This window comes from Panthera onca, chromosome C1 (genome assembly GCF_046562875.1).
Source record: "Panthera onca isolate mPanOnc1 chromosome C1, mPanOnc1 haplotype 2, whole genome shotgun sequence".
Classification (NCBI taxonomy): domain Eukaryota; kingdom Metazoa; phylum Chordata; class Mammalia; order Carnivora; family Felidae; genus Panthera; species Panthera onca.
The window spans coordinates 1,079,194-1,102,298 of record NC_138346.1 but is presented as its reverse complement, the minus strand read 5'-3'; the positions used below and the strand labels follow the sequence as shown (position 1 = coordinate 1,102,298).

At 55.0% G+C, this 23,105-nt stretch overlaps 1 protein-coding gene across 7 annotated transcripts in view; it reads left to right on the top strand.

The window, feature by feature from the left end:
- Positions 1 to 3,043: 3,043 nt before the first annotated feature.
- Positions 3,044 to 23,105, top strand: part of SNED1 (sushi, nidogen and EGF like domains 1) — an 87,709-nt gene continuing 67,647 nt past the window's right edge. For all 7 annotated transcript variants that reach the window (XM_060624380.3, XM_078450633.2, XM_078450632.2 and 4 more), the window contains exon 1: positions 3,044 to 3,645. In XM_060624380.3, the coding sequence (XP_060480363.2) occupies positions 3,433 to 3,645 (213 nt within the window). In that variant the 5' untranslated portion in view covers positions 3,044 to 3,432. The remainder of the gene's footprint in view (positions 3,646 to 23,105) is intronic.

Below are 23,105 nucleotides of genomic sequence, written 5' to 3'. Positions count from 1 at the left end.
CGTTCCTCACCCCAACCACGGAGAGAGGCCCAACCTGAGCTCACCCGTAACCATCTTTGGCCTCTCCCTGCAGATTCTCCAGCTCGAAGGGTTTCTAACTGCTCTCTAGTTTTTTCAAAGAAGAAAGCAGCAGTGAACTTCCCAGGAAGTAAACGTTGAACCCTATTCTGATCATTTCTCTCCGATAGATAGCAGGACACCCGTCAGGTGTCCAGGTGTGGGGGGGGCTCCCTGGAGGCTGTGCCCCCTTGCTGCACACAGGGGGCGCGGAGCCGAGTGGGCCCAGGACCCAAGGACCGTCCCTTCCGCTCATCCTGAACCAGGCGTTCCCACCTGTGACAAGACCCCGTCCAGCCTCACAGTGAAACAACCAGGTAGGGTGGGCTTCCGCAAGGGCGCAACCCAGCCTGAGCCTCGGGCCCTGCAACTTCCTAGCCTTGCTCCTGGGGCAGGTGAGGGTTACCTGGGGCAGGGGCTTCTGGCTGCTCTGGGGAGATCTGTGCTCAGCTAGCTGCCTCTGGAGAGAAAGCGGTGGGAGGCACAGCCAGCCCGGCCCTCTAGGGCCCCGGCCGGAGCCCTGCTCAGGGAGCCCCACCCAGCCCTGTAGGGACAAGCCCACCAGGCCAGGTGCGCTGTGGGGAAGGACGCACCACCTTGCCCCAACAGAGCCCCAGGTCCTGGGGTGTCCCGAGGTCGGCTCCAGGGCTCCCCCATCTAAATTGCACACATACTCAGGCCCCAAACTAAAATGTCACAGGCCTGTTGGGGAGGCTCAGGTTTCCTGGCCGCAGAACATGAGCTTGCTTGATAAAACGATTTTGGTGTTGATAAATGTGGACTTTCTGTGGCAGAGACAAAGGCGCCCTTGAGTCCAGAGGGGAACCTAAAACGGCACATTGCTGAAAAGTATTTCCTGATAATATTTTTAGCACCTGAAAAAAAAAAACCACTTTTTTCCTCTTTTTTGCTGCCTGTGGAGTTGTGTGTGTGTGTGTGTGTGTGTGTGTGTGTGTGTGTGTGTGTGTTTGAAATGTAATGCCCAGCAGTGGTGGGGCCTCATGTTAACCCCCAGTCTCCCAGACCAGGCTGCAAATAGGCAGCAAGGCCTGGACCCCAGGTAAGCGTGGCCTCACTGGGGCCGTGGCCGAAGAGTCGGCCTGTGGCTGGCTCCAGCCTAGACCCACAAGCACCTGCCGTCCAGGGTGGAGCCCAGGCCTGAGCACCTCACAAATCCACCCAGGGGATTCAGTTGAGTGCCCTGGTTGGGACCCCCTGTCTAGGCCAACCACTCCCACCATGTCTAGAGAAACAGCCCTTCTCTGGGGCAGCCCTACTGCCTAAAAGCCCCTAGGTGGACCCATAACCTAGCCCAGACGTGGGCCTTTACTAGGATCCCTTGGGGCAGAAGGTCAGCCGTGAAGAGGGGCACATAGGAATGTTACACATAGCAGTGTTGTATGTGGGAGCACATGTGACTGAGTGTGGGTGTGGAAGAGTGAGTGTTGTCTCCATGTGTGAGCGTGCACGTGGAAATGGGAGTGTGTGTGCGAGTGGGGATGTGCACGTGTGAGTGGAGGGGAGCGAGCGGGGACGTGCCCCTCCTCCCCAGGTTCCTGCTGACAACACCGCGAAGATCCTGCTCCCAGCACAGCCCCGGAATTCGATGTCCTCTCTGACCTTTCCTAGAGACGGGAGGCCTTGCCCTTTCTCGTCCTTCCCTGGAACCACACGGTTGTCCTGCCGTCCAGGGTTTTCTGAGGCAGGAGCCCGGCCCCAGGGCTGGCCTTCTCGCAGTTGAGCACAGGGGAACCAGAGAGAAGTTGAAGGGGAACCTCTCTCGGGCCAGTGCCCCACAGGGGCTGCCTCCTTGAACGGCGAGGCCACCAGGATACTAGCCGAACGGGACCCGTGTAAACCTTTGGCCCCCAGAGTCACACTCAGAGGACCTTTCCACTACTTCCTCAAAGTCACATTTACTATTTCTTGCTGACCACAGAGCAACACCTGTTCACTGAAGACGTTTTAGGACACACAGAAAAAACACGGAGCCCAGCGTAAAAGCGCCCAGAAACTCAGTGGCAGCTGCTGCTATCGTGCTGGCTGTTTCTGCTGATCTCTGACGGGAACACCGCTGTCTCCAGGGGCTCCGGGCTGGGCCTGCACTCACACATCCCCTAACACCGGGATTCTGAGAGCAAGGGGGGGTGGGGGAGGGCCTCAACCCCAGGAGTCAGGCCCTGCACCTGGGGAGGGACCAGGTGTGCGGTCAGTGGTCTCAGAGACGGGAGAAGCGCTGGGATGGCCACAGCTGGGGATACGGAATCTGAATTTGGGCTCTGGAGGCCCTACTGCGGTCCGCCAGGCCCACTAACATCCGTCCACTTGCCCCTCCCCCCCGCCCGGCCCAAGAGGACCAGCCTTCCCTTAGAGCCCTCCTTACCCTGGAGTCTGCTAGAGACTCTCTTGCTGTGAAGTTCCCTTAGGGCCCCGAACCCATCAGAAAACCTCCCGGGGGATTTCTCCCTGATGGGTCAGTGCACCTGTTTAGTGCCCTGAATTCCCCCAGGCCAGGGGTCCTCACATAAAATCAGACCAGGAGCACCCCCCCCAACAAGTGTCCACAGGCTCAGATCTTGGGGAGCAACACGGGGCTGGCCCCTGGCCACTTCCATAAGGGTATCAAGGCACTGCTAAGCCAGGGTGGCCCCGACCAACATCTCAGGCAGGCAGGCCTTAGGGTCTGTCTCAGAACTGCGCCGTGAGCAACGCGCCTCCTCTGGGCTCGCTCCAGTCTGGCAGCTGAGAACCCACGGAGGAGGAGGACGGTCCCCGCCGCAGGAGCGCTCCCGCGAAGCGCTCACCTCGCCAAAGCCTGGGCCAGGGAGCTCCTCCTCGCCACCGCGGGGCGGCCCCGGGCGCGCAGCGAGCGCCCTCGCCCTCCCGCGGGGCCTGGCGCTTTAAGAGCGGCCTTATTTGCATGGCCCCGCCCAAGCCCCGCCCAGGCCCGGGGACCGCCCGGCCGGGTATTTAAGCCGCGGCCCCTGGGGCGGGGCCGGCCCTGAACGCGGTCCCGCCCGGCGCCTTCCTTCGCGGAGCGGCGACCCGAGCGCGGCCCGGCCGAGCGCGCGGGAGCTCCCCGACGGCGCGCCGCGCCGCCCGCACCGCACCCGGCCCCGCCGGCTCCGGCCCCACACGGACCGCGAGGCCCCTCGGTCCCCGCTCTGTGCCCGCTGCGTCCGGCTCGGTCCCGCTCCGTCCCCGCTGCGCCCCCCGCTCTGTCCCCACTGCGCCCCACTCTGCCTCCACTGCGTCCCCGCTCCGTCCCCGCTCGGTTCCGGCAGTGTCCCCGCTCTGTCCCCCGCTCGGTCCCCGCAGTGTCCCCCGCTCGGTCCCCGCAGTGTCCTGCTGCGTCCCGCCCGCCGATCCCCGGCGATGCTGCGCGGCGCCGCCTGGGCGCTGCTCCTGGCCGCCGCCCTGGGGCTCGGGGTGCGCGGGGTGCGCGGCGCGGTGGCCCTCGCCGACTTCTACCCGTTCGGCACGGAGCGCGGCGACGCTGTCACCCCCAAGCAGGACGACGGCGGCTCGGGGCTGCAGCCGCTCTCCGTGCCCTTCCCGTTCTTCGGCGCCGAGCACTCCGGACTCTACGTGAGTAACCTCGGGCCGCGGGGGCGCCGGGGCGGGCGCTGCGCCCCCGCCGCTGCCCGCCGCCCCGACTCGCGCCGCCGCCGCCAGCAACTTGGCACCGCGGCGGCCAGAGGTGGAATGAGGACAGCGCTTCCTCCCTGCGGCGGCCAAGGCCGGACAGCGGCCCGCGGGAGAGGCGGGCGGGGGTGGGGTTCGAGCTGCGGCCCGGCCACCTGGGCGAGCGGAGCGCGGGCCCGGCCTCACCGGCCCCCGGGGCTTGGGCAGCTTGCGCACACCGCGTCCGCCCGGCCATTGGCCCCCCCGCAGAGTCCTGGCCCCGTCCTGGTCCCAGACGTCAGTGTGACGGCAGCCACGTGCTCCCTGGGGCCTCAGTCTCCCGAGCGGGGCACCTGGCCTGTTCAGTTCTGCACCTGGCCTGCAAGTACCCTCTGGCAGCCACCTAGACCCTGCCCCGCCCTCCTTGACGCCTGAGGCCCGCTGGCAGGAGGCTGGGACCCCTGTCCAGGTGGTCAGGGCAGGGCCTGCTTCTGGGCAGAAGCCCCCCTGGGTGTGGCAGCAGCTGGGCGGAGTGTCCCCTCCGAGCCTTTCCCTCCCTTTCTCCCTTCCTCCTGAGTCCAGGAGCCACTTACTCAGGCCAGTGCCTCCCGAAGGGACTCCCAGAGGGAGCTCTGGGGCCAGGCACTCAGGACAGCAGGAGTCCTCAGGGCGAGGGGCGAGGGCGAGGGTTCTGTGTCTGGTGCTCCCGGTGTGGGAGCCATTTGTGGGCCACAGAAGGAATGAAACGCGATGGCTCGTCACCGCATTGCTCTGTGGGTGGGCCACTGGGCACCTGCCGTCCCCTGAATAGAAAAGAGTTAGGCCGGCCGGATGCATTGTTACCTCCAACCCCGCCGCCCCAACCACGACCTCAGCCACTTTCAACTCCATCCACTGCCACTCGCACCACCTGCGCTGCCATCGACCCGCCCGAGCAACCCCCGCTGGGCCACCACCTCCCCCTTCACCACTGTCACCCGCTCCATCGGCCCCTCCTGACATGACCAGCACCCTCCCCACCACCTTCAAGGCCACCCGCACCACCACTCCCATCTTTTGCACTATTGACACCCTCACCGGGCCCTGTCCGAGTGGCCACCACCAGCCCCTCCACCACCGTGGCCACCGTCACGTGCTCTCTCCCCCGGCGACCACGGCACTCCCCATGCCGATGCGGGAAGCTTCGGCACCTTGGCAGCAGCATTTGGTGACGTGACAGTGGTAGGAGGGGGCCGCTGTCCTCTCTGTAGGCCAGGACTGACTCCCAGAAGTGCACGGTGGACAGCGCAGAGCTGTGCTCAGGGTCTGCAGGGGCCGGAGCAGGCCCGCGCAGCTTGGAAATGGGAAAACTCACGTTGGCACCATTTGAACAGAACACCGTCAAAATGCTCCTAAAGCATCTGGGCCAGGCTCAGCTTTCCCCCTCACAGTCACGGGTGAAAATATTCTTAAAACGGTTGACCTTCTTAATAGCCTCACCAAAAACATCTACTCTTACCAAAACAACTGGGAGAAATGGTTCTAAAGTGGAAAGATCTACTAGGAAAACAAACAGTTTCATCAGAAATGAACATTATGGCCGCTAACAAAACATATATCTCCGTGAGAGCTTTTTCCGGAAACAAAGATAATATTGGAAAAACAAGTGTCCATGTGGACATAGTAGCATGCTGTGCCTTCTCTTCCTTCAGCGAGAAAGACCGTGGGATTCCTGAGGGTGCCATGCCCGGACAGCTTGCCTGACGGCACCGGGAGGGCGCGGGGGGTCCCGCACGGGCAGGCCGGTGGGTGGCTACGATTAAAGCTAAGTGAGAGAAGGGAAGGTGTTTATTCCAAAGCAGGCGACCTGGCCAGTGCCTCCCATGCCTACCTGGTGGCCACGCCTGGATATCAGAGGGCAGATGGGGAAACTGAGGCTCAGAATGCAGATTCAGGGGCCTTTAGACCACCCTGTCCAGCTGCCTCCTTAGCATTCCATCTCAAACTTAGCAGGACCCAGACAGAGGTCCTGCTTCCTCCCTAGGCCCACCGTAGCCTTTTGATGCCTCCCTCCTTTCCCTTGTCCCCTCCTTGCTGGAGACTTAGAAATACATCCCACCCCTCAGCGCCTGCATGGCCACAGCCCTGGGCAGGACCACCGTTCCCACCCGCCTGGATGCATGTAGGTGCCTCCTCGCTGGCCTTTGTCTCCCGGTCCTGCCCCTCCAGCCTGTGCATCAGGCGGCTGAAGCAGCATTGCCAAATGTGAATGAGATCCTGGCTCTCCTTCCAGCCCTTACCTGCTCCTGGCCCTGAGGCTGGGTGGTCTGGCCCCCTTGTCCCCACCACACCCTCCAGCTCTGCCTCCTGTGCTGGCCCCTGACCCCACCTCAGTCGTTCCCATTTGGCGTCCACTTCCTGCATGCGGACGTGTGCCCTGCGAGCCACGGAGGTATGACCTCACGGTACATATGGCCGTATGTCTACGTTCATATCTTATGGCAGCCGGCTGTGGACACAGGCCCTTGCACATGTGTCTATGCACACAGCTCACTCGTTTCCTGGCTCTGTCCACTGAGGGAGAGCAACGCTGCGATACCCCCGTAGTGCCAAGCACTCCTAGTGCTCAGATCCTGCTTGCCAAACATCAGTTCTCCCTGGAAGGAACCAGGACTCTCTGGAGATGATAGAGCCCTGGCAGGGAAAGTGCAAAATGCGCCTGGAAATCAGTCACACGCAGGAGGAAGAAGAGTGCTCCAAGAATGGCTGGGATGTGTCCAGAGGACACAGAGGCCATCAAACAGGCTCCCTGGCCATACGGGGGGCAATCTGAGCATGAAAATAATGGTAGTAATAGGTTTTAATCCATTGGATAAAGGGGGAGCCAGTGAGCTCGCGCTGGTAAAAGGAAATAAATGATTAAGCGTGTAAATGGGAGGAAGTAGTGTGGACAGCCTCACATCAGTCTCTAGCTTCCCGACCCGGGTCCTGCGTGTGTGCTTCCAGCAGAGAGCGTTCTTGTCTGCCCTTCACTCTCCAACAGCTCGGGAAACATTGCGTAGGGACAGACGGACAGACAGACAGGGGGGGGAGCAAGTGCACGGGGCAAGTCCGAGCAGTGGGAGCGTGTAGATTAAGAGTGGGGGGACATTCCTTGCTGCGACCTTGCAGTAATGCTGTCAGCTTGACTTTACGTCAAACTGAGCGAATGCCTCCTGGTGAGAACACCCTTGTGTCTGTGCCCAGAGCACCTGGCCACACACCTGGCCAGCCCCACTGGGAGGCAAGCCTAGCCAGCTGGGAATGAGCCCGGGGTCCCCACTCCTTAGCCCTCGGTGACTGTATGAACTGCGGAGCCAGAAGCGACCAGCTCGCCAAACCCTGTCCTTCCAGAAAACTCACCACGGAAACCTCGTGCACTCCTTCACCAGTGACTTGTTCCCTCGTTCATTTATTCATTCACTCGTTCATTCATTCCAAAAGCTTGACTGAGCCCTTGCTCGGAATCAAGGAGTCCAGATGCACTAGCAGCAGTGTTTTGGTTTAAGTATCACCATCATCCTTGTCTATTTTGTTCACCGCGCTATCCTGGCTTCCGGAAGAGAGCTAGCTCCTAGAAGCTTCTAGGTCAATGTTGTTGTTCATCTTCTGATCGGTGGGATGGTACGGGCATAATCCCACCATCCAAAAACAACACTTTTAACATTTTGGTGAAATTCTTCTTGATCTGTTTGCAAACATACCTAGGGGCCCACGAGACAAACCTGGGGCTCCCATTTCGTGCAAGTTTCTATTTTGCATATTTCTTTCAGTACTTTAGGCTGTGAGCATTTCCCATGCCTTAAATTTATAGAGACATGCTTTTAGGTGACAGTGTAATATTCCTTCCTGTGGCTGCATCATAATTATTTAAGTCGACTGCTCTGTTGACTGTTGCCCCTGTGGCTGGTTTCAGCGTCTCCCATGAACTGACGGTGCGCTGGTGCGCGTGCACCCTATACACGCCTTGTTACGGGTCTCTCGTCCTTTCCTCACAATAAATTCCCCCAAGTGGGCTGACTGCGTCCGAAGGAATGTCTCCTTACTGCCCCGGCCATTCAGAAGGGCATCCTCTTCGCCACCTTCCTCTGCTGGGTCAGGTGGCCGCCTCACCTGGCCCGGCTCAGCCCGGGGGCAACTGCTCCGCCACCACCCCCCCACCACCTCCCTCGGCTCCAGCAGCCATCAGGAGCTGTGTGCACCTGCAGGGCACGACCCCAGCATGTGGTGCTGCCGGTCGCCAGGGGGCATGGTAGAAATGTAGATCCCCGGGCCCTCCCAGAGGGTCTGACTCCAGAGGCTTGCATGGGCCCGACTCCGCATTTTGACCAGGGGGTCCTGGTGCCTGTCCAGAGTTCCATCTGAGAAACGCTGCTCTTCCTGAGGACACCCACTGACCTGCCCTCCTGCTCACGGCTGGCCCTGGACACTCCTAGCCCCGCAGGCTCGGGTGTTCACTGCCTCCCATTTACTGGTACGGGGCGGCCAGGACAAGCCGCCCCAACGGGGCCCTGGGCACGGATGCTCCTTGTGATCCGTGATGGGGGTGGGGCAGTGAGTGGGCCCCAGGACAGAACAATCTGGAAGAGCCTGAGCCCCAGGGATTCTGCTGCTATGGGTCTGTGAGCAGGCAGCTGGGTGAGGGCACCCGGCTGGTTTCTCCCCATACTTGGTCTCCAGGAAGACCCAGCCTTAGGGCCTCAACATCCAAAAACTGGTTCTTTACAAAGTGGGGCAAGTTGTTCATTAAACACCTACTGTGTGCTTAGCCACTGCCCTGCTCCCCAGGCCCGAGGGGACTCAATAGGTCCAGAAGTCTGAGCTGCACAGGCCGAGTGCGGGAAGGAGGAGTGAGAACAGGACGGGGTCCAGGCTCGGGTCCCTGACCCCAGCCCCTCCACACCGGGGGGCAGCCCAGGACCACACTGTCCCCTGAGCTGGGCTCGGGGTGGGCCAAAGCCAAACGCAGTCCCTCGAGCCTTGCTGGCTACTCTGGGCAGAGGGGGCATGGGCAGAGGCAGCTTCAGAAGCTTGCTGGGGATGGGGTCTGGGGTGGAGCTGGGGTCCCGAAGGAGCAACTGCTGTCCCCAGAAGTGAGTGTGAGTGGAGGGCAGGGACACAGCAGCTGCATCTCCAGCTGTGGTGGCTGCAGGATGACAGTGGACCCCATGGTGGTCACAGAGATGCAGGGTGGCCCAGGGGTGCAGGGTGTCCAAAAGGAGGGCCCCGGTATCTGAGGAGTGGACCAGGCTGAAAGGCAACATGGTCTCCAGAGAGACGGGGAGGCAGCGGCTCGGGCTGGTAATGGATGCCGAGGGAGGGCAAGGGTGCCCAGATGCTGTGGGACTGTATTCCACAGGCAGGCGTGTCCAGGAGCCACTGGGGAGCTGGGCTCTTGCCCTGGGGGGGCACCCGGTCCTGGTGTACCAGAGGAGAGGCGGGGGGAGGCTTTGCCGGGGAGGGGGAGGCGGGAGCTGCCATCTACACAAGGATAAAGGAGGGACAGTTGCTGGGACACCCGGAGAGGCAGCCTCTGTTGGTGGGGGGAACAAGGGCCTGGACTGTGGGGCCCCCCAGGAGACCAGAGGGTGGCCACAGGGCGGCCCTGGAGGAGGACAGAGGAAAGGGAGAACACGGCAGGAAGCCCAGTCCCGGGGCCCCGAGATCCAGGCGGGCTGGGCCTGTGGGGGCAGAAGGGACTACTCCTCCAACACCAAACTCTGCTGTCCCAGCCTCGGGGGGACTCCCTCCTGCCCCAGTTCTGGTGGGGGCACTTCCCCCGGAAGTGGGCCCTGGGGCCGCTCCCTTGAGTCTGCCTGTTTGCCGAGTCTCAGCCCGGGGCGGGCCTCCCCTCCTTCCTGGGTTGGGCGTGCGGCAAGTTCTGGGTCTCCGGGGCTCAGACCTGACCTTGCCCGGGAGCCCCAGGGGCCCTGCCCACTTGCTGCCCTGCAAGCCGGACTCCAGCCCCCAACTGTGCCGTGGGAGGAATCCTAATTACCCAGAAAGCTGCCAGGAAATAAAAAACATGCCTACATTTTTCAAAACAAGCTTATAAAAGGCCTCAGGGGCTTTATTGTTTTATTTTTGGCAGAGAAGTCAAAGCAGGAACCAAGGCCCCGCCCGTTTGGATCTGATGTTTGCAGAGCAGGGGTGCTATGGCCTCGGGGGTCTCTGGCTCCCCTCCAGGCCTGCCTGGCCCGCTCAGAGCAGCCCCTCCACCCAGCAAGGGTGGCACTGGCGAGCCCTCAAACTCCCGGCTCAGGGACCCGCCAAACACACGTCACATACTTTGGGCTGCAGGTCGCCTCCGAGAGGCTCTCCAGGACATTTCCGCTCTTTCCTGGTTTTATCCAAGTCGGAAATGCCACCGGTGCTGTCCTTCTGTGCTTCTCAACAGGCGGCGTGGGGGGGGGGGAAGGGGGCTGGTCCTGCAGAAAAGGCATGGGCGCCCTCTGGCCAGCCCCCACACCGCACTGCACACCCAGGCACACACACACGCTCATGTGCATATACACACTCGTACACACTCATCACCTACACACAGCCACACACTCATGCACGTACACACACACATGCTCATATGCATAATACACACTCATACACTCATCACATACACGCTCATATATGTACACACTCATACACACATACGCACACTCATTATATACACACTGTCATACATACACAATCACAATACACACTCATAAACATGCAAACACTCATGCACATGTACAGTCATACACACACTCATCTCATATACATCCTCGTACATACACGCTCATTCACACATACACACACTCATACACACATATACACAATTATACACTCATACACACCCATACACACGTACATATTGATACACATGTAGACACAGGTACACACTCATATACACAATCACCACACGCCCTCACACACACACATTCATACACAAATACACATCCTCATACACACATACAGACTCATCACATACACATTCATACATATACACACTCATACACACATATGCCCTCATACACATGAACACACTCATACACACTTGTACACATACACTCACACATACTCATTACATACACACACTCATACACACACATACTCATACATACTCATATACATGCACACACTCTTATACATATATACACATACATATTCATACACACAAGCACACTCTTACACATACATATACTCATATACATACACACTCACACACATCATATATACACACACATACACACTCATCACATACATATGATCACCCATTCACCCTCATAAACGCACACTCATACACACATACACACACATGCATATTCATACACACATATACACCCTCATATATACACACTCATACACATACTCATTACATATCCACCCTCATACACACACACTCATACACAATGTACACACTCATATGCACACTCATCACATACACACTCACACACATCACATGCACACACACATACACACATTCATCACATACACATTCATACATGCACACATATATACTCATACATACACAGTTATACACACACTCATATACACTCATCACATACACTCATGCACATACGCACATTCATATATATATACACATACTCGTACACACGTGTACATTCGTACACATACACACTTATACACACACTCATACACATACATATTCACACACACTCATACACACGTACACTCACACACACAATACACGCATGCACACAGACACATGCCCTTCCCCCAGGTCAAAGAGGGGCCTCTCCACCCCAGGGCCACCATGCAGTTCACAGAGTCACTGCGGTTTCCTGTTACATGTGGCCTCGGGGCCTCCCTAAGAGCGACCACCAGCAATTCCTTCCCTAGGACCACTAGCCAGCTCAGAGGGGATTGAAACACCCCCTCCGCTGACTGACCGCAGGCCTCCTGCACCTGCCTGGGACAGGAGAGTGCAGGGGGATGGCGTGGAGGGTGCAACTGCCAGTCACCCACCCCTGCACTCGGTTCTGTGCTCCACGCAGGCCTCACAAGGTAGCCCGTGTGCAAGTCCCACCCAGGTCCCAGGGCCGGGACCCCCAGGGGCAGCCTTGTTCTCAGCAGCAGGTGCCTGGACACCAGAGAGACAGCCGCTGTGTGGGAGAGGAGAACTGACCCCAAGGCCTGGCTTAGGGACACCACAGGGTGGCTGCAGGGAGGCCTGGCCGGCGGGGTCTGCAGGGAGGGGCTGGGAGCAACAGGTCCTGCAGACCAGTGCAAGCAGGTCCCCTGTCCCCACTGCTCCTGGGGTCTCCCTGTGTCTCTGTGAGAGTGCCAGTGAGCTGGGCAGTCCCCTCATCTGGCCCCAGATCCTCATGGCCAGCCAGTGGGGGGCGGCCGTTCCAGGCCCCGGGCTCCAGCAAACACCCAGGCCCGTGGCCACGTTTCTGGGGATTCAGTGGCTCAATAGTGCTGGTGGTCCCCCTTCTCTAAGTCACAGGTGTGGATCAGACCTAAATGATTCATCTAGGACATTCACGTGGCGACAGGGGGGCATCTGAGGGGGAGTCTGGGCCTAATCCTTTCTCCTCAGTTTCCATGTCTGCATCGCATGTTTCATAAAGTACTACTGCACGTAGAAAAATAATAATAAAATTGGAATTTTGTGGGAAGCGGCATTTGCCCCACCCTGAAGGGGGGGAGGGACCCCGGTGTGGGGTGGAAAGCGGCGGCCACACGGCTCCCCGCACCCCTCAGCTCCCTGCTCTGTTCCGCCACACCCAGCCCTCTGGTCCAGCTTGCCCACTCCCCAAACCTTCACCGGACGAGCAGATGCTCTCATCTGGGGAAAGGAAGTCCAACAAGGTTCCTGTCCAGGTGACAGCGCCTGCCAGCAGCCCGCTTGCTCAGCCCCTGGGCCCCCACCGCCTTCTCGGCTGTGGTCCTGGCCCGGCCCTGCCCTGGCAGGGAAACAGGGCCGGCTTGTTCTGCCTCCTTCCTGGACCCCTGGGCTCCAGGCCCACACCCGGGGGGTGGGGGGGGAGGCGGGCAGCGTCAGTGTGGGATGGGGGCACACAACACACACACCTGGGGGCTGGACTTGGACTTCAAAGACAGGAGGAAACTCAGTGGTCTGTCTGTAGGAGCCACAGTGGGGAGCAGACCAGCTAAGGGATGCAGGGAGGGAGGTGCAGGCCAGTCCCACCCCGGCAGGTGGCCCATAGCTGCCCGCAGCTCCAACCCGACCCAGGGTCCCCCGGTGCCTGCTGCAGTGGCCTCTGTCCCATCCGCAGTCACCTTGCCCACCTGTGACTTCTCACCCTTAGCTCTCTTCCTAAACGCGTGTGCCACAAAGGCACAAATGCAGCGCAAGCCCCTAGCCCCGGCCCCTCGTGACGATGCCCTCACCTTCCTCCCCCCCCCCCCCCCGCCACCATGCACCCCTAAGACCGTGTGCAGACTCGGTCTGACGGAGGCACGCGGAGCCCGTTCTCTTGCACCTGTCTCCTTTGCTCCAAACCGTGCGGACGTTCGCCCACCCACGTTTGGCGCGGCGTCTTGGTTTGTCACTGCCGGTAATTACGTGAAGAGATCACAAGTGGTTTATCTGCTGCACCGTGGGGGACATTTGGGGTTCCTACTTTTAGACTATTTTTAACCAGGCTGTTTATGAAACTCTGGAACATGTACCCGGGTGTCCACAAGGGCACGTCTCACACGAGAGCGAGAGCGTTGAGCCGGGGGACGCGCCCGTCTTCAGCTTCATTAGATGTGGCGGCGACAGGCGTCCCCACCGCATGACACCCTAGCCGACGCTTTTACCCATCTGGCAGCTGTGCACTGGTGCGTTAATGCGGTTTTAATTTCCTTTCTCTTCCACGAGGCTGAACGCATCTTGTGCGTGTTCGCCGACTGTTGGATTTCCTCATCTGTAAAGTCCTTCCCCTCTTTTCTACACAGTTGCCTTTTTCCTGTTGATTTGGGGGAGTGCTTGACAAACCCAGGTCCCAAGTATCGTAAATCTCTCCTCCCATTCTGCGCCTTATTTCACCCTCGTTAATGGCGTCTTTGCGTGAGTAGACGTTCTTAATTTTAATGTAATAAAATGTGTCCAGGTTTCTTTTTATGGTTAGAAGTTTTTGTGCCGGATTTTAAAAACCACCCTCAGAAGTCAGGAATATATTCTCCAACAGTGTTATTGCCGGATTGTTTTGTTGTTCACACTGAGGCGTCTAACGCACCTGGAGCTGGGCTCCGTGTGTGGCACGAGATCGAAGGTACACGGGTTCCCATCTTACAAAAGAGGAACCACCCTGTCCCCCTTCCCAGGGCTCCACCGCGCCCCCTCTGTCCAAACGGATTGTCCTGCGTGTGGGGTTGCCTCCTGACTCTCTGTCCCTGAGCCAGCATCGCCAGGTTACCGCGGTGTTGTGGGAGACCTCAGTGTCTGTCACAGCAAGCACCTGCCTCGTTCTTGAGAGAGTCATGGTCACTCTTGGCGTCGCATTTTCATTTACAGTTTAGAATTGGCTTATCAAGTTACACGAACACACACATACTCGCTGGGATTTTTTGACACTGCCTTGAGTATATAAATCCGCGTGGGAGAACTGGTATCTTTACAGTATTGAGTCATACGGTTCAGGAACACGGTGTGCTTTTATATTTATCTAAGTTGTCGTGAATGTTTTCAATCCAGTTTTAGAAGTGATTGCGGACAAATCTTGTGCATCTCCCGTTAAACTTATTCTTAAGCGCTTTATATTTTTACTAGTGTAAATGGTGCATTTTCTTTCATTTCTTTTCTGCTTATTGCCGGTGTGTAGAACCACAGTTGACTTTTTTACATTTTCTAATTTTATATTTAACAACCGAACCAAGCCTCTTATCAGTTTTACTAAACTATTTGGGGATTCTTTCAGATTTTCTACAACCATCTTCGTATCCTACACAACTCATAGCAGCTGTGTTCCTCCCTGTCTGATCTCTTTACTTTTTGATTCCTTTTTTTTTTTTTTTTTTGCCTTGCTGTGTTGGCTCGGGTCTCCAATGTGGAAATGGTGTTAGAAGGCTCCTTGTCTCGTTCCCAGTCTCAGAAACCAAGTCTGTATGTCACCACTAAACATGATGTTTGTTCTTGTTTATTGTGAAGACACTCTTTATCAGATGAAGGGTGTTCTCTTACGTTCCTCGTGTTCTGAGAAGTTTGATCCCAGATGGATGCTGACTTTTATTAACTGCCATCTCTATACCTAGTAAGGTGATTATAGGACTTTCTCCCTTACTCTGCTAAGTGGATCATTTAAATTACTTAAATTAGTTGGTTTTCTAATGTAAAGCCAAGCTTGTACTCCTCACAAAAATCCAACTTGCTAATGATGAACTGTTTATCCTATTCATACATCACTGGATTCAGTTTGCTAATTTATTGAAGATTTTGGCAACGTTTTCGGTGAGTGGAACTGGCCTGGTTGCTGTTCCTGCACGAACTGGCCCTGTTAATCTCAGTGTCATGATCGTGCCCGTCTCATGAAGTGATTCTTCTGTTTAGAAGGGCGGGTGTGTTTCTGGAGTTACCCCTACATGTCAGCTGGAACTGACTGGGGCTGCCGTCTGGAGCAAGCTTTCCTGGGAGAAAGTTTTGTGCCGATTCAAATTTCTTTAACGATTATATTTTTAAAAGTTTTCTATTTCTCCTCGCATTTGGTAGGTTGTGTTTTTCTAGGAAAATTTCCATTTTATGTACAATTTCAAGGTTGTTAACGTGAAGTTGTCAAGGCCTAGGATTTGCTGTGCCCTCCTTACTGGCTCATGTTAGCCTGTTTCAGATGGTGGGGGGGGGGGGGGGGTGCTGGCAGGACCCTAGACTCCTGGGTCAGAAGCACAGACCCAGGGTGCAGCGGGCAGCGCAGAGCAGTCATCCGCATCGGGGTCCCTTGCTCCCCGAGTCCCACGGGGCAACACAGGGGTCTAGGTACATGCTCCCCGCACTGTGGGTTTGTGTCACGGCCAAGAAACACTGAGCCTGGGGAAGCCTGCCCTCTGTGCACAAGGGAGACACTTCATCCCTCAAGCTGATCTCTGCAAACACAACCCCGAGCCGCAGCCCAGGGACGGCAGATGGAGCCTTGCGTTCTTGGCATACCCAACAAAAACACGAAGGTGCTGAGGACCCGTGGCAGATTGCCTCTCTCCACAGTCCGCCTCCTCGGCCCCACACGTTCTTGGCCCAACTCAGATTTTCACATGAGTCTGCCATTCCAACAGTCAATCTGATCAGTCGGACCACAGAGGCCGGGACCGATTCTGTGTGATTTGCCTCATGACGCATTTCCCGCGGGCTGCCCCCCACGGGGCTCCCAGCAGCAGCGTGAAGCCCTGCGGTGTGGACTGCACCTCGCCGCCGGGTTGCAGGTGCAGCCGGCTGTGCGTGAGTCCCGGAGAGGCTGGCAGGGGCTACTTCGGCCAGGGTGCGGCCTGAGACCAGGCTACTCCCCCTTACGACCCACACGAGGAGCTCGGACCGCTGACCTCTGGTGCCACCACCATAATTACAGGGGCAGCAAATGGGCCAAAAACGTGATTCCCCTTAGGGCGACCATCTCATCCTGCTTTACCGGAACCTTCCAGGTCTCGGCACTGGAAGGCCCAGGAACCCCCTCGGTCTCAGGCCGATGGGGCACGGTTGGCCCCCTCATCTCCACCCCCGTGGAGGGACATTCCGTGGCTCACCCTCCCCCGAGGGGCACAGGCCACCACGGTTTGGGATCTGATGCTAACCTGATCTAGATCTCTGCCTGAGGTCTGTGGGCCGTGTCCCCAAGCTCTTGTGGCCTTGCTCGCCACACACAACATAACCCAAGGCCAAGTGTGAGCTTGTGTCTGAAGGGCCTAGACAAGGTCGTACGACATGTGTGGTAGCCCGTGAGAGGCAGGGGCCCACGTTGGGAGTCAGGCCCAGCAGAATAGTTTGTGACTGGCTATGTCCACTGTTTCTGCTGCAAGCAGGGGTGCAAACCCAGCACAGGTCACGGTGCTCCCTGCCTTGCCAGGTGCCGGATCCAGGGGGAAAGAATCGTCACTGCTTCTGACCCCCGAGCCCCCAGGCCTGAGGTGGCCCCTGCCGGTGCCCAGGTGGGTCTCCGCCTGCACAGTGTGCCCATCTCAGTATCTCGTGCCTTCTCTCCACCCATCACCTGCTCGCACACAGACCTTTCACCTGCAGGCTTTAGGAGAAAAAAAGCAATGGGGGCATCTGAGTGAAATTTATATAGACTCATCACATCCCTACTTCGGCCCCCGTGGACCACCACAGATGACAGTGAGGGGGTACGCAACCAAGTGACCTGGGTCTCCAGGACCTAGGGACGTGTTGGTCCACCAAGAAAATCCAGGTGGCTGCACCAGAGTTCAGTTTGAACCCTGAGCCCCTTTCGGCCCGGCTGCACCCGGCAGGCACCCCCAGGGGCTGGCCTGTCCTGCTATTGGTAGGGGGAGCTGCACCATCGTGTCCGGGAGCAGTGTGGGCGTAGGCCCCAATTTTCAAAATAGGCCCGCACAACCCCCTATCAGTCTCCTCCCGTCCCGGTCATTACCCAAGGGCAACCAAGAGGAAGCAAATCCTGGCGGGGGACGGCCACATTCAGTGAGCAAGCTGCCCAGACCAGGGCCACGGGGTGTCAGAGGCGGAGGTCTTTGGGGTGGGGTCTGGGGAGGCTGATCCAGAGCTCGGCAAGGCCCGATGCCAGTGGATGGTGGGAAGCATAGAATGGTCCCCGGACAGTTCTGCTGTTCAGTGGCCTGTGACACAGAGGGAGCATCTCTGTCGGGCACAAATGGCCCAGGAAGTTGACAGTGATGTGGCCGGAGCAGGTGGTTGGGCTGCCACAGCAGCATTGTCCCCTAGATGCTGGGCCTGGGGGCCCACGGTCCTTCTCGGCAAGATGGAAAGTGGGCCAGCTTCCATGGGGACAAACCCGGTGTGTGGGAGGGGCTTCTGCACCAGCAACACAGAGGCCTTTCCTTTCACTGGGTCCCTGCCGTGGCCGTGGTGCCATTTCCGGTATAAGGAGGGATCTCAGGGGCAGTGTCGGCCGGCGAGAGGCCTCCATCGGCAGCTTGGTCCCCATCAGCGCCATCAGAGAACGCTCCTCCCTGTGGACCCCTCTGAGAGTGACCCAGACTGAATCCAGTGGCCGCACCGTGCGCCCACGTTAGCGGGCCCCAAAGGTGGGCGTCTTTCGTCTGCCAGGCCGGGCCCTTCCGAGCAGCAGGCCCGATGACAGATGGCAGGCTTTCTCAGCGGAGGGCCACGAGCGAGTATGTGGGGCTTTCGGGCCGAAGGGCTCTGTCTGGATACTGAACTCTGAGCGGCCATAGGCGGAGTGGGGGTGAGCGACGCCCCGGCGTTCTGGCAGAGCTTTGTTTACAAGACCAGACTAGGGGTCTGCAAAGGACAGCCTAGGGACTGGCCCATCGTCTGTTTGCGGATGGCCTGTGAGCTAAGAATGCTGTTTATATTTTTAAAGGGCTATAAAAACAAAAGCACAGAACAAAGAAAAATATGTGATAGAGACCGTATGTGGTCCACAAAGCCAAACACATTTACTATCTGGCCCTTCGCGGGACAGCGTGCTGACCCCCAGCTAGACCATTTGCAGCAACTCAAAGGTCAGTAAAAATCTGGCGTGCCTGGTCAAGAGTCCCTGCTCAGCCAGGGTGACCGCGTCCGATCCCACCCGAAGCACCGGCCGACCTTCCCACAGGCTGCCCTGCCACAGCTGGGGCTCCTGGGCGGTTCCCCAGGCTGCTGCCCCCCAGGGCACACCATCGGGCCCCAGCTCGGCCAGAGCAGTGGCAAGCCAGACAGGCTTTCTGGGGACCCTGGGTGACTCGAGGGCCCGCTGAGCCAGCACCTTTGCTTTGGGCACCGGCGTGAAAGACGAGGTCCCCCAGGGGTAGCTGCCATTTTTTCACGTAAAACCGAGACGCGTTAGCCTCTGTGCAATTTCCCCTTGGCCGCCCAGCTCGTCGGGCCCTTCCCGAGCTCGTGGGCACATTCAGAGTCATGAGCCCCCATGGGTCACCTTGGCTTCTGCAAGCTCCCAGCTGGGCCCTGCCTCGGGCAGGGGGAGCTGCTGCATGGAAGCGCCTCTCGGGCCCGCCACGCCCGGACTCCACCAGCTTCTGCACAAGAGCCTGCAAGACAGGGCTCTGCGGTGTCCTCTTATCTCCCAGCTACAGCGGCCCCTGAAAGGAGAAGCCCCAACCCTTCCCGGCGGAACGGCAGGCAGCAACTACACACTTAGACACAGAGGCCGTGGGACTTGAATCCCGGCCATGGGGTTCCCTTAAGCTTCCTGTCTCCACTGCAAGTTTGTCTTCCCCTGAGTCAGAGGCCCATGCTCTGCCTCTAGAAGCCCGGTGGGAGGGTGGGGGGTGGGGAGGGGGTGGCGTGCACAGGGGAAGCTGCTCGCTTGTGTGGCCTTTAGCTTCGGGTGATGCCCAAGCCCCAACCCCTGCCCACCTCCCTCCCTTCCTCCCTCCTTCCTTCCACTTTATTGAGATATACTTCACATACCATACCTTTCACTCTCTTACAATGCAATGGGTTTTCATATATTTCAAGTATTTGTTCGGCCACCACCACAATTTTAGAGCATTCTCCTTACCTCCAAAAGAAACCCTGACCCCGCACTTGTCACTCTCCAGCCCCTCAATTCTGCCCTGACCTAGGCAATCACAAATCTGCTTTCGGTTTCTTTTGATTTGCCTCTTCCATACATTTCATAGAAGGGGAATCATACAGTTCAGTTTGTCTGGCTTCTTTCACTTAATATAATGTTGACAAAGTTCATTCGTGTTGTGGCAAGGGTATTTCATTCCTTTTTATGGCCAAATAATATTCCATTTATCTTTATCCATTCATTAGTTGATGGATACATGCGTTGGCTCCACTGGCTATTGTGAACAATGCCGTTATGAACATTTGCGTATAGGTTTCTGTGTAGATGTGTTCTCGGTTCTCCTGGATATACATGCATATATACCTGGCATGGAATTGTTGACGTGCATAGTTATGTTCTGTTTAACCATCTGAGGAACTGCCAGACTCTTCCAAAGTGGCTGTACTATTTTACATTCCACTAACAGTGTATGAGGGTTCCACTTTCTTTACACCCTCACCAACACTTGTTATTGTCTCTTTGTTTTCGTTACGGCCATCCTAGTGGGTGTGCAGTGCTGTCCCACTGTGGTTTTGACTTGCATTTCCCTGATGGTTAATGATGCTGAGCGTGTTTTACACTATTTGTGTACCTTCTTTGAAGAAATGCCTGTTCACTATTCAAGTCTTTTGCCCATTTTTTATTGGGTTGTCTTTTTTCTAAGACTTTATTTTTTTCAGAAGAATTTGAAATTCACGGCAAAATTGAGAGGAAGATAGAGATTTCCCATATATACTCTGCCTCCATACATGCACAGCCTCCCCATTATTAACACCCCCGCCCCAGTGCTAGCTTTGTTATAACTGACGAACCTACACTAATACACCCCAGAGTTGTAAAAGTATAAGTCCTTCCCCTCTCTGAAGTCTCCTGCCATATGTGGCTTTTTCCTTAAAGCAGCTGAAGTCAGGATAGAGGAGGAAGCAAGGATCCAGGGACACAGCAGAAGACAGTGACTCTGCCCCAATAAGCAAGGCTTTACAGTTGTCAGTCACGCAGCTCAACCAAATGGACTTTCAATGTTTCGGGTCCCCTCAAAATTCTAAATCCTTAAAAAAAAATTCTCTAAATCCTCATTGTTAAAACCATTTATCTCAGCTTTGGGAATCTTTACTCAGTCATCAGGGCCCTTCTGCTTTTTCATTGGGGCGTTAGAGGGTTGCTACCCCATTGTCATGGTAACAACCAAAGTTCTGATCGGATGGCTTATTTCAAGCCTAGCTCTCACTGCTCTGCTTTATTACAGGTAAGACAGTGGGCACCCTCACTTTCCACCCCCGACTCACACTACACCTCACTTGTGGAGAACACTATCTGCTGGGATCCTGGGGCATCTTCTCAGTTTCTCCTGTCCCAGTCCACGGAGGCCCTTGTCCGTCCTCTTCCAGAAAGTCAGTTCTCTGTTATGCTAACATCCTTCCTCCTTTATTTCTTCTTAACCCAGTTCTTTAGAAATTTTTTTCGTTTCATCTAAAAATTTAAATGTATTGTTATTATAAAGGTATTTACAATATCTTCTTGTTATCTTTTTTGAGAGTGTCAGAGTATGAAGCCATATTTTCTTTTTCAGTCCTGATACTGGCCATCAGCACCTTTTTTTTTACTTAACCAATTCCAACAGAAGTTTATCCATTTTACTGGTAGTTGAAACAAACCAAATTTTGGGTTTGTTGGTTCTCTTTTTCAGTGTTTGTTTTCTAGTTTATTAACTTGTGCTCTTAATTGTTTGTTTTTCTCTTCCCCTGTTTTGTTGTTGTTGTCGTTTCTTTCCTGTATATGGATTATTTACTAAATGTTTGGTTTCTTCACTAAGTATACACACTGAGATAAGCATGCAAGGGTATAAATTCCCCTTTTAAGTTTGGTGGCACCTCACCCTCATGAGTCTTTTTTTTATTTAAAAAAAATTTTTTTAATGTTTATTTATTTTTGAGAGAGAGACAGAGCACGAGCAGGGGAGGAGCAAAGAGAGAGGAAGACACAGAATCCGAAACAGGCTCCAGGCTCTGAGCTGTCAGCACAGAGCCCGACGTGGGGCTCGAACTCACAAACCACGAGATCATGACCTGAGCCAGAGCTGAAGCCGAAGCTCAGCCGACTGAGCCGCCCAGGCGCCCCACACCCTCACGGGTTTTTTCTAAATAGCACTTTTGTTATCTTTCGCTCCCAAGTTATTTATAACTATATTTCTTAATTTCCATATACATAGAAATTTCCTACCTTTTGGGGGTTAATATTTTGAGTGTAATTGCGCTGTGGCCAGAGAACAAACTATTTTTTGCAATCCCTTGAAATTTGTTGACACTTGCTATGTGATCAGTGTATAGTAAATTTTTAAAAAGATATTTGTATTATCTATTAGGTCACTTACTATTTTCATTGCTCAAATCTTCCGTATTCTGCCAGATAATTTTGTCTGCCTAGTCCATTTTGCTAAGGAATGTATGTTGAAATGTTCCACAGTGGTTATGAATTGACCTATTTCCTTTTGTCAGTTTTTCACTTATGTGATAACTAACGTTGTTATTAGGCATGTAAAAATGCAAACTTGTTATATCTTCCTTTATTATCAAGAAGTGGCCCTTTTGGTTTCTAGCTATACTTTTTGCCTTATGGTCTACACCAGGTTTCCTTTGGTTAGCATTTGGATAGTATGTATTTTAACCGGAACATCTAATTCATTTTTATTTAAACTGTTACTGATGGAGCCGGGTTCAATCTAAGATCTTCTGTGCTGTCTGTCCCACTTGCTTTATATTTCCTTCTCTCTCCTTTCTTGCCATCTTATACATCAAGTATTTTAATCATTCAGTCACATCCCCTCTCTCGGTTAGGATGATATACACTGTTTCTATTCTTTTGGTGATTATCCATATTCATTTTTACTTACCAATATTCACTAATAAGTGAATGCCTTTACCCTTCTGGAAAATACAGTGACCTTCAAACACTTATGTATTCTCCCAATTTATAAGCTATTATCATTAATCTTAATTCTACAGATTTTTTTTTCACACAACTACACAAAACTTTATTTATATTATTTCTTTATATGGTCAATGTTCATTTAGATTTATTCTCATGCCTTCTGGTTTAATCTGTTCTGGCTGCTGTGATAAATCTGTTATCATATTATGATATGATTATGATATGATATGATATATGGTGATATGATATATGATTATGAATATCATGATATATGATTATGAATAGAAACAGTGATTATGATATATGATATGATATATGGTGATATGATATATGATTATGATATGATATATGATGTCATATTATGACATATGATTAATCTGTTCTGGCTGCTATGATTTAATCTGTTCTGGCTGCCCACAGACTGGGCAGTTTAAATTTTTTTTAATGTCTTTTTGTGAGAGAGAGCTAGAGCATGAGGAGGGGGAGAGACAGAGAGAGAGGGAGATACAGAATCTGAAGCAGGCTCCAGGCTCCGAGCCGTGAGCACAAAGCCCGACCCGAGGCTTGAACCTGCAGACAGTGAAATCATGACCTGAGCTGAAGTCGGACGCTTAACTGACTGAGCCCCCCAGGCGCCCCTAGACTGGGTAGTTTAAACAACAAACACTATTTCTCACAGTTCTGAAGGCTGAGAAGTCAAGATCAAGGGGCTGGAAGATTTAGTGTCTGGTGAGGACCCACTTCCTGGTTAATAGCATCTTCTCATCGTGTCCTCACATGTCAGAAAAACAGAGACGGCTCTTT